Source organism: Lissotriton helveticus, chromosome 5_1, assembly GCF_964261635.1.
Source record: "Lissotriton helveticus chromosome 5_1, aLisHel1.1, whole genome shotgun sequence".
In the NCBI taxonomy this organism is placed as follows: domain Eukaryota; kingdom Metazoa; phylum Chordata; class Amphibia; order Caudata; family Salamandridae; genus Lissotriton; species Lissotriton helveticus.
This window is the reverse complement of record NC_136065.1, coordinates 435,873,139-435,889,960: the sequence shown is the minus strand read 5'-3', so window position 1 is coordinate 435,889,960 and position 16,822 is coordinate 435,873,139. Positions and strand designations below refer to the sequence as shown.

The following is a 16,822-nucleotide window of genomic DNA, read 5'->3' as shown; positions in this document are numbered from 1 at the left end:
GCCCCATATCTTGTACTTAACAGATTAGTGGAAGTGAAGTTTTGCACTGACCATGGAGGCTTCCAGTCTACCGCAATGCTTAACTGTTAGAGATGTGGAAAAAAGATCCACTATCGCCCTTCAGAAATCTACAATACTTGTTGAACAAAAAAGGACAAGCATATTTTATGATTTATTCTCAGAATTTCAAGTTCGCTGTCATGTATTAGACAAACATTTCCCATCAATAGTCAGAGTTTACAGAGACACAAAAGGAAACCAAGATAAGACTCATACACAATAGAGTCAAATACTCACAAGGATGAGGGTATCCATAACATCTTTACAAATCTGCAAGCTGGTGGGACTCGTCACCTCTACAAATAGGTCAGTGGTTGATTTCCGGATCTAGAAAAAGCAATTCACATATAAGAACAAGCATCGGCAATGCCATTAGCTTTGGCTTTAAAAGAATGTTGTACAGTAATGTGAAGCATTACAAGTAAAAAGCATGGGAAATAATATGCATTTCTGAAGATGCTGTAAAATATTGATGCAGGTTAAAAGGTCTGGTGAAACTTGCACTGACAGGCCTGAACTAAGAATCCATGTAGGTTAATTACTGCCCCCTCCCATATGTGCTGCTGCCAAAGAAAAAAAAGATAATCTAGACACTTTAATAGCATTACAATGTCATATGTGTGCCCATTCAAGTCCAACTCGGGCCTATGGATAAACTAAAATGATCACAGCGGTGTGGAGGGCATGCACTTTTTTCTAGGGGAGGGGTGGAGCACACAACTTCTGCCCAACCCAAAACATGTACTCTTGGCTCCCAGCATGTTGGTGGAGCTAAAGCCATTTCTATTATTGCTCACATAATTGTCTAGCGACAGCTGCACTGTCAACAAAAGTTCTGCTTCACTCCAACCATTTTTATGTACCACTACTGTAACTGTAAGTACAGTTCAATGAAATCTTTTCTTACAACTCAACTAATTACCTCATAAAAGTGTGCCATCATGCTCAAATTAAGGAAGCTGAAGAATGCCAATGAGATTGAAAGAAAAGTCTGCCCTGTAGTCTGAGCGAGTCCACATAAAAGAATATGTAGAGATCAGTTAGCTGCTTTTTAGTCGTCAGCAAACCAGTATTTTGGACAAAATCACAAAAGAAGAAATTTTACTTTACAGCTCCCTCCTCTCCTTACCGGGTAAAAGCAAGCCACTCTTAAGCAATTACTCTAAAATTTCCTTAGGATTTAAATGTTCCCAATAAAGGCTTTCTTAAATCAATGTATGTGTCGCCAAAATTACTTTTTTGGGGCGAGAAGTCGTCAGAAAAGAACCAACTTGTACAATCATTTAAATTCATGAAATTGAAGCAACTCATTGAGCACTCATCACTGAAAGAACAGTTTATGATTCACTCCCAGGATTTCAGATACGATATGAAATGCTCCCTAGAAAGCATAATTGGCGTGTACTGAGGCACAGAATCAAGAACACAGAAAAACACAATGGCGAAGGCTAGGATCATGGGTAAAAGGGCCACTAGATATTTATTTTTATTTTTTTATTTACCTCTTTGGGAACTTCTCTTTGCCACCAACAAGCATCACGCATACGAAGTATCAAGAGACAAACTTGAGCTTAAAGAAAAATGGATGTGGGTCATGAAGGGACTTGCATAGAACTTGTGAAGAAGCTGGCAGAATTTGTTTATCACACTCTCCCATATCAATTGCTCGAAGGGGACAACAAGGAGTGCATTTGTAGTAAAAAATAATTTCGAGAAGAATCCCTGAAAAACAGAAATCAAGGCAATCCTCAAAGGCTGCATGGTTAAAATGTACATAAGTGGTGAGGAGCACTTTTGTAGTCAGTAAAACTAATGTGTGCAAACCAAACCAACTGTCTTCGAGTAAGAACCATGGATAGCACTGTTGATAACTTTCGAACTGTTATGGTTATATAGTTATTCCAAGCAGTGTGGCTTTGGCCACTAGGAATATGTCACATGTTTAAGTGTTTAAGAGTTTGGCTGTGGTAAGGGAATTATTCAGTTGAACTCAAAGGACAAGGTGGCAATGTGGGACTTGCCTGGGGTGGGGAGGCATAGGAAGTATATAGTTTTTGCTGCCTCCCACAAGAGAGGTGTAACCTGCTCTTTCAGTTTAGGAATGCTGTGATGCATGCTATGATAGCATAAATGATGGGATGAAGGCGGAGAAGGAAAGGGTTTAAAAAACGTTCTGCTAGTAAGTGGCAAATGAATCCAAGGAAAGATGTATAATGTTGTGAGGTTGGGAAGTGGGAGAACAGGACGGTGTGGGGTGGGGTGGAGATGGGGTGTTGTTGATGTAAGTCTTGGGGGAATCCTCAAGTTGGGTGAAGGTGAAGTCGGGAAGGAATTTGGAGGAGCAGCATAAAACTCAGAAGAATGAGAGTGGAATAAGGTTAGGCAAATAATTGGAAGGTGGGGGGGGTCACTGACAGGCTGAAGTAATTTGTTAATTTAGTGCTCTGTATTCTCAGGAGACATGAGCAGAAACCATAATATTTTTACAAGTGAACGCTGCATTTTCAATACCTATAGTACCAAATGTACATGATAGAGCTTCTCGGAGCTTCTTAACTCTGTGATCTTTACCCTGCAGGATGTTACCTATCAGGTAAGTACCATGCAGGTAAGAACTACACAGGTGCTTTTTAAGTGCATTACCCTATGGTACTTTACCACATAGGAAAGTGCGTTTTTTTAATGGAATTCATATTATGCGATAAAAAAACAAAAACAGATTAGCAATAAGGGATGATTATCGAATGGGTAAGGACAATGGGGGATAGAGGAAAAGGAAGGTAAAGTATTAGGGTTTAGGGGCAGGTGGGGATAAAGGATTTTTTGGGGTCGGGTTTATAAGAGGGTAGAGGTAGGAGGGTAAGGGCTGTTTCTGGTCATGGGTAAAGAGGAGTAATGGTTTTAGGGTTTGGATTGGTTGAAGTGATAATTTTAAGAGTATGTTTTAAGGTGATAACTGCTATCAGACATATTTAGAAATGGTGAAATTTTTGTTTTTGTTTTATATAGCGCGAACTAGACCCGAAGTGAATCAGGTATCAGAGCGCTTTACATAGCACCAGTTACGTTACATGAGGACACGCATTCATTTTAGGCATGGGAGATTAAGTGATTTGCCCAGAATCACAGGAGGTTTTTGGCGTCGTTACCGAGACTCGAACCCAGATCCCCAGGTCCGAGGTCGAGTTCCCTAGCCGTTAGGCCAACTCCTCTCCCCAAGTTTACCATTTTACCAATTAATCTCTACAATCCGCTTTATGGTGGTTCATCTTTTCAAAGCTTAATTAATGATGCTGCTTCTAAAAAATGCAAAAGGAACAATTGATGGACAGAATGCAAAACTATGTCATACATTCACCCCAGTACAGAGATCTGGGCCTAAAACCATAATTTTGTTGCTCCCTATGCCGTTCCAGTTTGAACCTAGCCATATGCAAATCAGTCTAGAACCTGCTCCCTATGTCTGAACTGCCAGCCAGGTCCTCTGTGGACTGGAAACAAGCATCCTGGGACCAGTTTCGGGGTAACACACCTCATCAGCCAGGCTAGCTTGACTCCAGTGGCATGCAGAGCATGGGACCCAAGTCTGGGCATACCCGTCCCATCCGGGGTGACAAATGCAAAAAGAACAATTGATGGACAGAATGCAGAACAATGTCATACATTCACCCCAGTACAGAGATCTGGGCCTAAATCCATTGTTTTTTTGCTCCACATGTCATTCCAGTTTGACCCAGATCTATTGACTCGGGGTTAAGGTTTGATTTGCTCTGCATTCAGTCTATCATCTGTGTGACTTTTGCTTTCTTGCCATAAGTGCGACGGGTATTCCCAGACATGGGTCACGGGCTCACTGTATCACTAGATTCAAGCTAGCCTGGCTGATGAGGGGAGATTCCCTGAAAGCGGTCCCAGGATGTTTGCTTCCGGTCCAGGGAGGACCTGGCTTGGCAGTTCGGGCTGGAATGTTCCCATGAGGCACATGGTCAAGACTGATTTGCATATGGCTGGGTCTAAACTGGGGTGTAATGGTGAGCAAAACAACGATGGATTTAACGCAGATCTATTGACTGCGGGTTAATGTTTGATTTTCTCTGCATTCCGTCCATCATTTGCGTGACTTTTGCTTCTAAAACAATAGGCACAATTCGGTCTCAATTGTTGGTCAGAGTAGTAAATGAAAGAGACTTTAGATCATATGTGGACTTACAAAAAGTACATAAACTACTTAGTCGTAGCTATTTGAAATATATATATATATATATATATGTAGGTAATAGATTTTATCCATAAATCAGTGTGGAAAAATACAGGCAGTTAATGTAAAACTTTGATTTGACTGTTAATTACTCCACATATTACATCCCTTATGATATCATTGATAATATCACTGCAACATTTGAAATGAAACTATTGATGATAAAACTGTGCACGGCGGCGGTGTGAGTTATGGTTACGTAAGGGTACGAGTTATAGTTATTTACAACAAATATAACTGGGGAATTTCAGAGTTTTTTAGAGTTTAACCTTTGATTTTTCTAAATAAATATATATATATATATATATATATATATATATATATATATATAAGATATATATATATCTAAAAAACACAGTTGCCTGTAAAGGAGGAACCTCACAAAAGGATCTTAGTATGCCAAGGTTTCTTTAATGGAGGGGTTCACAGCGAGGAAGCAGCAGCTGGGTCACCACTTGATAAAGTTCTGCCTAACGCGTTTCGTGGTTGATCCACTTCGTCAGAGGCAAACGGACACCCAGGGCAGCAGCACAGCTGTTTGTTAGCACCACCATTTGAGGACGAACCTCCGCCCCGATGGGCGTGGCCACTCTCGTTGCTTCATGGTCTTTGTAGTGCCAAGTCTTACTGAAGTGAGAGGCTGTGCGTTGGCCCACCATTTGTCAAAATAAATCACCCCAGTGGGTGGTGGGACACAGCTTGAGTCCCCGCTAGCACCAATAGTCCCCCAAAGTTCGTCTCCTTTCCCATACGCAGTGGCGCGTCACCGTCACTGCTGGAGTACTGTGGCCAGCACTGGGGCTCCTCCGCGGCTCAGGCAAGCCGCCGTAAATCCAAAAAACACAGTTGCCTGTAAAGGAGGAACCTCACAAAAGGATCTTAGTATGCCAAGGTTTCTTTAATGGAGGGGTTCACAGCGAGGAAACAGCAGCTGGGTCACCACTTGATAAAGTTCTGCCTAACGCGTTTCGTGGTTGATCCACTTCGTCAGAGGCAAACGAACACCCAGGGCAGCAGCACAGCTGTTTGTTAGCACCACCATTTGAGGACGAACCTCCGCCCCGATGGGCGTGGCCACTCTCGTTGCTTCATGGTCTTTGTAGTGCCAAGTCTTACTCAAGTGAGAGGCTGTGCGTTGGCCCACCATTTGTCAAAATAAATCACCCCAGTGGGTGGTGGGACACAGCTTGAGTCCCCGCTATCACCAATAGTCCCCCAAAGTTCGGCTCCTTTCCCATACGCAGTGGCGCGTCACCGTCACTGCTGGAGTACTGTGGCCAGCACTGGGGCTCCTCCGCGGCTCAGGCAAGCCGCCGTAAATCCAAAAAACACAGTTGCCTGTAAAGGAGGAACCTCAAAAAAGGATCTTAGTATGCCAAGGTTTCTTTAATGGAGGGGTTCACAGCGAGGAAACAGCAGCTGGGTCACCACTTGATAAAGTTCTGCCTAACGCGTTTCGTGGTTGATCCACTTCGTCAGAGGCAAACGAACACCCAGGGCAGCAGCACAGCTGTTTGTTAGCACCACCATTTGAGGACGAACCTCCGCCCCGGTGGGCGTGGCCACTCTCGTTGCTTCATGGTCTTTGTAGTGCCAAGTCTTACTCAAGTGAGAGGCTGTGCGTTGGCCCACCATCTGTCAAAATAAATCACCCCAGTGGGTGGTGGGACACAGCTTGAGTCCCCGCTAGCACCAATAATCCCCCAAAGTTCGGCTCCTTTCCCATACGCAGTGGCGCGTCACCGTCACTGCTGGAGTACTGTGACCAGCACTGGGGCTCCTCCGCGGCTCAGGCAAGCCGCCGTAAATCCAAAAAACACAGTTGCCTGTAAAGGAGGAACCTCACAAAAGGATCTTAGTATGCCAAGGTTTCTTTAATGGAGGGGTTCACAGCGAGGAAACAGCAGCTGGGTCACCACTTGATAAAGTTCTGCCTAACGCGTTTCGTGGTTGATCCACTTCGTCAGAGGCAAACGAACACCCAGGGCAGCAGCACAGCTGTTTGTTAGCACCACCATTTGAGGACGAACCTCCGCCCCGATGGGCGTGGCCACTCTCGTTGCTTCATGGTCTTTGTAGTGCCAAGTCTTACTCAAGTGAGAGGCTGTGCGTTGGCCCACCATTTGTCAAAATAAATCACCCCAGTGGGTGGTGGGACACAGCTTGAGTCCCCGCTAGCACCAATAGTCCCCCAAAGTTCGGCTCCTTTCCCATACGCAGTGGCGCGTCACCGTCACTGCTGGAGTACTGTGGCCAGCACTGGGGCTCCTCCGCGGCTCAGGCAAGCCGCCGTAAATCCAAAAAACACAGTTGCCTGTAAAGGAGGAACCTCACAAAAGGATCTTAGTATGCCACGGTTTCTTTAATGGAGGGGTTCACAGCGAGGAAACAGCAGCTGGGTCACCACTTGATAAAGTTCTGCCTAACGCGTTTCGTGGTTGATCCACTTCGTCAGAGGCAAACGAACACCCAGGGCAGCAGCACAGCTGTTTGTTAGCACCACCATTTGAGGACGAACCTCCGCCCCGATGGGCGTGGCCACTCTCGTTGCTTCATGGTCTTTGTAGTGCCAAGTCTTACTCAAGTGAGAGGCTGTGCGTTGGCCCACCATTTGTCAAAATAAATCACCCCAGTGGGTGGTGGGACACAGCTTGAGTCCCCGCTAGCACCAATAGTCCCCCAAAGTTCGGCTCCTTTCCCATACGCAGTGGCGCGTCACCGTCACTGCTGGAGTACTGTGGCCAGCACTGGGGCTCCTCCGCGGCTCAGGCAAGCCGCCGTAAATCCAAAAAAACACAGTTGCCTGTAAAGGAGGAACCTCATATATATATCTATCTATCAAATCCAAAGTCCTGTCCCACCTTCTACAGCGAGGGGGACACAAAGCTGGTACGGATCAACAAAGATTTCCAATAAATCCAAAGCAAAGGTTCAAAGTTGTTTTCTTTATTCACATTATCACCACAGTGAAACAGCCGAGTGTCCGCCCCAGACACGTTTTGATCGCCACAGCGATCTTGATCATATATATATTTTTTTTTACCATGGCCGAAACACGTCGTATATATAAAAACTGGTGTGATGAAAACAATCTCTGGTCAAAACGTGTCATGGAGGGTTTATGAGGTTTAATAAATGCAATTCAATTCAATGTATTTATTTTGTTTTGGAACTCCGAAGGAGATCCACAAAAACACACTGACAATTTAAAAAGACAGACATTGCGTACAGTACAAAATTCCTTCCTTATACATTACTATAACATGATATCAAACATAGTGTGAAATGTGCAAACAATGCTATGATACATAAAACAATCACATAACCGGACAATAAAATTTCTTATATACATACTAAGTAATGTGCAAATGATGCAATGAATACATGAAACTATTAAATAACCAACCAGTAGATATTAAAACAAAACCAGGGTACTACTGTTAGACAAAATTCTAGTAAATAGGCAAAAATGTTCTAAAAAATTGGTATATCTTTAAACAAACCATTTCATTCGGGGGTGACAAAACCAGAGAACGTGCATACTGAGCAGAGTGAATATTAAATTTGATAAATACTGGTTTTAAAAACACTCGCCTGGCACTTTGCAGCTTTGAACAAGCAAATAAAACATGATTAAGATCTTGGATTTGCAACTGGCACAGGTCACAGATTCTCTTCTCTCTAGGTGTTTTATCCCAGATGCCAGTGACGTCTCCTAAAGGCAGCAGATTAAATCTCAGTAGGAGTATCAGTCTTCAAATCCCATGAGGGATATTCCAAGTTAAATAAGGCTGTGGTTTAATAAATGCCCTAGCTGCTAACTGGATGCTTCCCGAGTTATTGTCCTGAGAGCACGTATCTACTGAAAATTCACACTGGATGCACATATATATATATACAAAAATATTCTCGTGTTACAGCAGCCTTTTCAAGGAACAGGGGCCCCTTACTTAAATTATCTTGGATCATACTACATAGAGATATAATGAAATCTATGTTAATAGTCCAAATGGAGTAACAAATGCTTTTATTAAGACATATAGCACATTAATAAAATGGAAAAAACAACAGAAAAAGGTCAACAACCTTTAGGACTCAGACATTTGACATGTGACTCCAGTAAAGACAAGCAACTCAATTCACATACTGCAGAAAGTAGCAAAGCCCACATATTTAATGTTAGCTTAGAGGTCATGGTACTGTTTTTCAAAGACGCTTCAATCCTATTGAATGCTATTGGGACCATCCTCAGGACATAAGGAATTGTGGGTTAGCTATTGGCAGCCACAGCTAGAATACTACTCAAATAGCGTTTTGGCACGCTCAGACCATCAATACAGGATCTTATATCGGCAACCCACTTCGCTCACAATCCAACCTTGCTGTGCCGCTCCCAGACTGCTAGGGCTTTTGCCCTAGCTTTTACTTCTCATCTCCACAATAGCTTTATCTGGGCATTTTGCCTCTCAGGCATAATTCCTTAAGTCCTGATGATGGCCCCAATGTAACTCGATGGGATAGAAATGTCGTCGACAAACAGTACCATGACCTCTAACATTGATATATAATTTAATATGTGGGCATTGGTACTTTCTACAATATGTGACTTAATTTGTTTATCTTTACTGTAGTCACATGTTGTTGAACTTTTTTCTGTAGTGTTTTCCACTTTATTAATGTGCTATATGTCTTTATAAAATATTTGTTACTTCATTTCAATCAATCAATCAGGGCTTGTAAAGCGCACTACTCATCCTAGAGGGTCTCAAGTCGCTGGGAGGGTGGGGGGTGCGCGTTTCCATTTGGACAATAAACGTCTATTTCATCGTATCTCTATGTAATATGATTTAAGGTAACTTAAGTAAGGGACCCCTGTTCCATGAAAATACCGATTCCCATGGTACCTTAATACCGCTGGGTTTCCCTTGTACGATAGTACATGGTGTAAATAACACCCCGGACACGGTCATTACAGAGCCAATGTTCAGTGGGTAAGCGAGCCATTTTGACAGAGCGGTATCAATCGATTCTATTTCTTTCAGCTCCATCCTCTTCCAACCAAGTTAACTGGGGCACACCTCAGGGCTTCATTTCCAGTTTTGTTTAATATCTATGTGGCCCTCTTGCTGTAAAAAATGGGCGTCTAATTCTATATGCATACCGATGACACTCAAATCCTACTTAACTTATTGTCCTAAGTCAGCAATGATTCTGGTGTCTTCTGTGGCATGCAGGAAGGTTTACAAATGGCCTCTGATTAGATGACAAAATAAATCTTAAAACTAAATCCTGCAAAGACAAAGGTTCCAATTACCAAGAATGTCATTGAAAAATGGAATTCAGCTCTCTGGCCTCGTATTATGAGTATTTTATCCTCCCCTTTAAAATGACCAAAAACCTGAAATTTATTTTAGATAAAAAGTTATTACTGGAACCCCCGATTCACAAAGCTACTTCCACCGGTTATTGCTATTTGAAACTTAAATAAAAAAAAGGTTCTCCCTTTCATTCCTTTTGAGGTTCAGAAACACAGTGGTCCGTCTCCAATTCAATTTGGGCTAGCCTATGCAAATGCTTGTTATTTAGTTATGCCAAAGAGACAGTTAGGAGATGGACAACTGACTGAAAATTCAACATCAGGTCTTCTCACCAAACTTTCACTCAAAGACCACATTACTCCTGTTGTCTTTCAACTTCAATGGCTTCCAGTACCTTGGAAAATTCAATTAAAAACCTTGTTGATTATTCATAATGTGGTACACGGTCAGGCCCCATCTTTACTTAAAAGAAAGTTTAAGCTACAAAACCTCACTCACACTTAACTATCAAGTTCTTTCTGAGGTTCCTTAAATAAGTTTATCATCTTATGGAGCAAGAGCCATTTTTTTACACTGCTTCCAGGAAGTGGAACTCTCTCCCTTTCAAACTGTTCTCTCAAACGGCTTTAATCAAGTTTAAGAGAGAACTTATAACATTTCTATTTACATATGCTTATGACCTTATACAATTATACTTACTGTTATGTTGGTCCAACTCTCTTTAGCGCCAAGAAGCTTCAGTGGTAGTGCACTCTAGAAATTAACTTAACATAAGTGCCATCTGTACATCAGAGATGTAAATGTGATGTCCGAAAGGGAAGGTGTAGGTGGCCAATGCAAGTCAATTGTCAAAATCTAAAACCTAAATCTCCTGATGGTAACACCTGATACAAATAGTTAATTTGCAGGAATGTTAGATTATCTATAGTTTTAAACGGATTGAAAACTTTTTTTTTTTAATTACAGAGCGGCTTAGTAATACAACGGATTGGCTTGTTCAAACTGGTAACATCCTTGAGGTGCACAGATAATACCACAACTGAAGCAGACTGAACATATATAGTTTTATTATCTGGGGTGTTAGGTTCAGAATCAAACAATATTGTCGCAGATAGCGATCATCTCCTAACATCAGAGAGCCAGTATGTGTGTATTTGGATATAAAATCCCTACTTCTCATTGGGTGAAGTACAATTGATTGAACAGATTATCTAGATTTCAATGAATATCCACAAGAAATAAAGCTCATATTTTCACAAGTTCGGGATTTTCCATAAATGTTCTATCATTTTCTAGGGGTGTTGAGATTAAAACACAAGAAAGCAACTGCAATCAACGGATTCTTGTTGAGTAGACTGCATCATCAGTTAAAATGATACAGTAGCCAGAGATTAGACTGTAGTAGTAGTTAAGGTGATGCATACCAGACAGCAGACTGCACCAGTAATTAAGATGATGCAGTAGCTAGTGTGGGAGATACCAGTATTTGCATATTATGATAATCAAAGCGTAATTCTTATAATTCCACTCCTATGCTGTCCGTCCATAAGTGACACATCAAGACCATATAGTTGAGTACAGTCTTATGACATAGGAGAGATAAAGGCATTTGGAAGTCGCAGTAAAAGATGGCAATTACACCTTAGCGACTATTCTTAGCAGGTGAATGAGGAAATAGTGTCACTTCTATCAGATGAGAATACGTAGACTTTAAACCACTCTAAGCCATGGACACTGTGCTATGAAACTGAGCCACTTCTATACCGCACAGTGTGATGCTGTAATACAGGGATGGCACTGGCTTTTGGTCTCAAATGGGATCTATGACCAGGGGCGTAGCTGGGTCTGTAAAATTGGGGGTAGGGCTTCAGATTTCCCAACAATCACAGGGGTTAAAATACATTATAGGAGAAGCAAGGCCTTAAGGAGCAGTAGGAAGGGAGAGGAGTGTGTATTAAGAGGGGTACTTCTAACGTAATATTTTATAAAATAACCATTTTTAAGACCTTGGAGACAAGTGTGTGTTTTGTCTGCATGTTTATGTAAACATCGCAGGTGAAATCTGACAAGCAGCTTACCATACCAGAGTTAAAGCACCTGTACCCAACTATTTAGTGTAGAATAAACTTATAAGGGGGTGTAATGCCTCAAAGCCCCCCGCCCCCGAAGCTACACCCCTTTCTATGAATGGATTACACAAGTGACTTGCCATTTGAATGCATATTGTTGGGAGAGTAATTTGGTTCTTCTCTGTTAATCTTCTGCCATTGCAATTTCTGGATAAATGCTTTCAAGTATTTCTTCTAAGGACATCCATTTGTCCTTTCCATTGATGTCCTTTTGATTCCATAGCCCCCGTGTAATGCCATCACTAGCAAGTACAAGCTAAACTTGCCTGAAAAATCTTCAGCCAGACAATGTGGGAAACTAGTGAGAAGGGCAGTGGTCTGGAAAAGAAAAATACCAGGAAAAAAGTTGTCACTATTCGCTCCCAATTTGAAAACTAAATGCTTCTTTTTGGGAATCCCAATTTCAAGTCTAAATGTGAAAAAGTGATCCAACTAAAAAATATAAACTAAAGAGTATTCCTAAGAACATCTTGGGCAGGTTTGGGCAAGTAAAAAATACAGTACAGGCTGGCAATAAGGAGCTGTTCAATTTACCTTTCAAAAACCATTTTTGCATAGTTTGGAGTACAGATTGGACACTAAACAAGGGAAGTGTAAATATCTGCTGATACTTTTAAAGCTTTTTCATACAGGAATATATAGGGTTATAAAGAGCCTGCAATACCTTTGTCTTGTCGCTGTTGGTAATAGGTGGAAAAGATATAACCTCGTTTTCTGCATCCACTAGACAAGGATAATTTTCCTTCCCATCGAGTAGGTTAAGGTACCTGAAGTAGAGAAAAAAGAAAGAATAGGTTTCAAACTAAAAATGTTGAAAACAAGCATACAAACATCAAAATCATATCTCAATAAATAACCAAGAAGAATAATTCAACTTTGAGACTTTGTCTTGCGTAATTTCTTGATAAAGAAGGAAGTACTTGGGAAAATCCTACTGTGCACAAGTGAAAAACGGAATGTGCACAGAGTGGTATGAGGGCAAGTGCAAACATGAAGCATAGCTCACGAAGAGCGCAAAAGAATGTTTTTTTTTTTTTTTAGAGAAATTCACAAAAGCTTTGAACAGACCTGCATTAAAACACAAAAGTAGACCTTCTGGACTCAACAGTCCCTTTCGCTCTGAAGTTAGCAAGGTAAGACGAAGGAAAGAAAATAATAATACATTACGTCTCTATTGCAGGGTGTCTTTGTAGGAATAAGGAAGCTAGTGCTTTAAAAGTAGGAGAAAAACCCAAGGTGTAGTACTCGAAAGCAAGTCAACTTATTCGTGCATTCTGATGAGGCAGTCACACGTGGCATTACATGCATTCTTAATCATGTTGTGCTTACTACTGCAATAATGCCATTTAACAGCACTGTAGGGAACAGATGTTACATTTACCTAACATAATGGCACTCAAAGGGGTTTTAAGCCTTGGATTCAAACTTGTGACCTGCATCCATCGCAAACATAATTTTGCAATGAGCACTTAAATGACTGAGCCACCTTTAAAGTTATGCTATTGACTATCACTAATACTACTGGCTCTGGAACCGGACTGGGATCTGCGGCCACCGAAATCAGGGGCTGCCCCCTTCTTCTCCATCACACCACTATGCTCACACTCTGACTATGTGAACCTGCTAGTCACTGCAAAGGTTACTCCCATAGTGTCCTTTTCGGTGATTCTTCCCGATATCCACCCCATGGCTGGCTTGGCTGTGTGATCATCTCCATTATGCTAGAGGGCCTTCTTTTCTGTCCAGCTTTAGCATACCTCTCACAGCATGTAATACAGTAGGAAATGTGCTATATACATGTGCTTGCCCAAATAATGAAATTGTTTACCTTATTTGTTATGCCAAAGTTCAACATGTGTATGTTGACCTGCTCACTGTGGTTGGATATGTGTCTCATTTTTTTGTCAACACATACATTTCAATAAAGAGCAATAAAACAAATATTGACTATGCCTACAACAAGGAAAAGAAAGAAGGGGTTAAATGATAATATCTACCGACTTGCACTTGGCAGAAGCCAGTAAATCTATCTGCAGACAGGACGATTGAGAGGCAAGTCAGAACCTCCTTTTTCTCTAGTAAACATGCATGATCCATTTATCAATTCAAATTTTGGAATTAGCTCTCCCTACCCAACTCTACAAGCAAATTTGCATAGCACATACTACCCATGTCTGGCTCTGGGCACTAGTCTTACTGCTGTATTTAATTAAAACAGGATTGGCTGCAACACTTTTGGAAGCACACAAGAATATTGGTCTCAGATGTACTGGAACAGAGTAGATAGTAGACAAACTCAATTAAGAATTTGCTCTTCCACTTTAGGTCTGAAAGAAGACATTGCAATAACATGTTCATCTATACTGTGCAGATGGATTACTTTTCATAGCATATGGAAAGCAACAGCTCCAAAACTGGATGGGCCATTTCGACTGAAGGAGAACTTATGGGCCAGCAACATGGCTAAATCAGAATTTTGCAAGAATACTTGAATCAGACAGTCTTGAAATGTGCCTTCTAATAGTCATCTTTGGTTGGGGCTGGGGTGTCACCAATTAGTTCGATGTAAAAAAGGTTGGCTGTCCTTTTCCATTTGAAAAACTAGGAAGGAGTTGCAAAATCTACTCCTTTTCCAACAATGTTTCAGGTCATTTTTGAATCTGTCAAGGCTGAGAGACACTTTTTTGGTGTACATCAAAAAACATAAAATACAACAAGGCATTAGTCTCCAGCATTAACAACCAGTTTCTTTCTCTGCTGCTGGATGACGAGTAACATTGGGTGGTCCTTGTTTCCCAATACTGCTTTTCACACCTCTCTCCAATAACATTTTAGGAAGAAAAGCGTAGACACAACTGTAGCACATTTTGCAATTGAGGCCAACACCTTAATTTCCTCCACTTGTAACACACTCTGAGCCTGTTAACATATTTAGAATATTGCACTGATTTGGTTTCTGCAAAGTTACTCTTTCAATGTCAGTCCCAGATAACCGAAAAATGCTAGTGTTTAAGCCCACTAAGCATAGCTTTCAAATGCGACGGAGAAAGTGTAAAAAACAGAGGCTTATCTCAGAGGCAGTGTGCAAAGCATTTGTGAACACATACAGTAATCCAGTGACAACACTACAGATGGACACCACACAGTTGTACATTAAAAATAATTATTCTTTATATAGATTTAACACAAGACCACAAACGACAAACATTCACAATACTGTACTTAAAATGGTAGAATTAGCTTAGTATCTTCAGATGGTAAATGCGACACTCTGAGTTCAATGTACCTTAAGATGCATAACGCAAGGCAACGAGAGTTTTGCAGGGTAGATGATGCGGTAATCCCTTACACGCAAGGACAGTGATACGTAGAGGATCTGGTGCAAACAAACAAAGATGGTGCTTTCTTCTTGAAGCAACACGCTTCCCGGTGATGCGGCAGCGCCTGCTGCGACGTCGATCCTCTTCTCTGGCAATGCGAGATGCTTCACACGATGCGAGCCGCGGCAGGCCCTGCGACACGCTTCCCAGTGATGCAGCGGCGTCTGCTGCGACATCGATCCTCTCCCCTGGCGATGCGAGTTGCTTCCACAACGATGCGAGCGGCGACAGGTCCTGCGACACTCTTCCCGGTGATGCGGCGGCGTCTCTGCTGCGACGTCGATCCTCTTCTCTGGCGATCAGCCTCGACAGGCCCTGCGACACACTTCTCGGAGATGCGGTGGAGTCTGCTGCGACGTCGATCCTCTCCCCTGGCGTTGTGAGGCACTTCGGTGGCCCTGCGATGACTCAATTCCTCAGCAACACGCTTCCCGGTGATGCGGCGGCGTCTGCTGCGACATCGACCCTCTTATCCGGCGAGGAGAGGCGCTTCGTGTTGTGAAGCAGCAGTTCAACGACACGCTTCCTGTTCTTGAGTCGCGCTTCCAGCTCCTTGCGACATGCAGTTCCTCAGAAAGTCCAGTACAGTTGCAGGCACTTTCAAAGAACTCTTGGGGAGCTGGTGAGTGAAGTCTGCTGTCCCTGAGACTTCAACAACACACCACCACTGGGTCTGGGCCCCCAACAGCAAGGCTAGGCCACAAAGTCTAAATGAACAAACAGAATGCCAGTACTGTCACTACTACTTATTTTTTGTTTGCCAGACCATAAGAATTATGCAATATGGTCAATTAACACGTCAAAGTTTGAATGAATCCATTATTTTATTTTTGTCTTTTTCAAAGCAAGGATATCGGTTATTATTTCACCAATTCATTATGCATTATACAACCTCATCTCAATATACATATATTTACAAATTATTCACAGGAAAAACATTTACAATATTCACAATTATTGTTAAAACAATCATACCCTCATGCATTCACATCCATACATAACAAACAGTGTTATCACAAAAACCTGGAATCCCAAATAATCACAGTGCGCCATATACAGTTAATTTTTCAATATTAACAATATTTTGAAGGAAATTCTTTCTATTACTCCTATAGTTTAGATGGCGAAAAAGATTGTCTACGCGTTTCGAACTCACACAAGTCACGGAGTTCTCATCAGGACAAATAAGCTCTAAAATCAAATAGAGCAGTCTGCAGTTGCATAGATCATCCGTCAAAACACCAGTAATCCACAAGACACCCTTTTAGTTTGGTGGTTTATGGAGCCTGGAGCGTGGCCACCCTAATGCGGGAGAGGGGTGGGTGTCCCCGTTGTACTGCACGGCTCAACCTCCGTGCGCTGTGGAGTCTGGAGCGTGGTTTCCCTAATGCGGGGAAGAGGTTGGTGTCCCCATTAGGCGGCTGGACTCGGCGCTCTGTTCACAATCCAGGCGCTTCCTGCAGACGGCGTAGTCGTCCGCAGCGGTCGTCACCAGTGAATCAGCATTCCCATGTGAAGTAGATCGTTGTCTTCACACTCGTGTAGCCTGGAATCAGTCTCGGCTGCACTTCCGGTTCCGGGATGGAATCCCTGAGACTTCAGCAGGAGGCAAGCTCTTCTCTCAAGCCCTTGGAGATCCTACACAAGTTGAATAAAGTACATACAAAGTTCCTTTCT

At 42.2% G+C, this 16,822-nt stretch overlaps 1 protein-coding gene across 1 annotated transcript in view; it reads right to left on the bottom strand.

The window, feature by feature from the left end:
• LRRC47 (leucine rich repeat containing 47) overlaps window positions 1-16,822 on the bottom strand; it is a 184,292-nt gene that overhangs the window by 25,342 nt on the left and 142,128 nt on the right. Inside the window, exons 5-6 of the mRNA XM_078642635.1 lie at window positions 12,430-12,532; window positions 298-387 (exon numbers count right to left, since the gene is read on the bottom strand). Coding sequence (XP_078498761.1) covers window positions 298-387; window positions 12,430-12,532 — 193 coding nt within the window. The remainder of the gene's footprint in view (window positions 1-297; window positions 388-12,429; window positions 12,533-16,822) is intronic.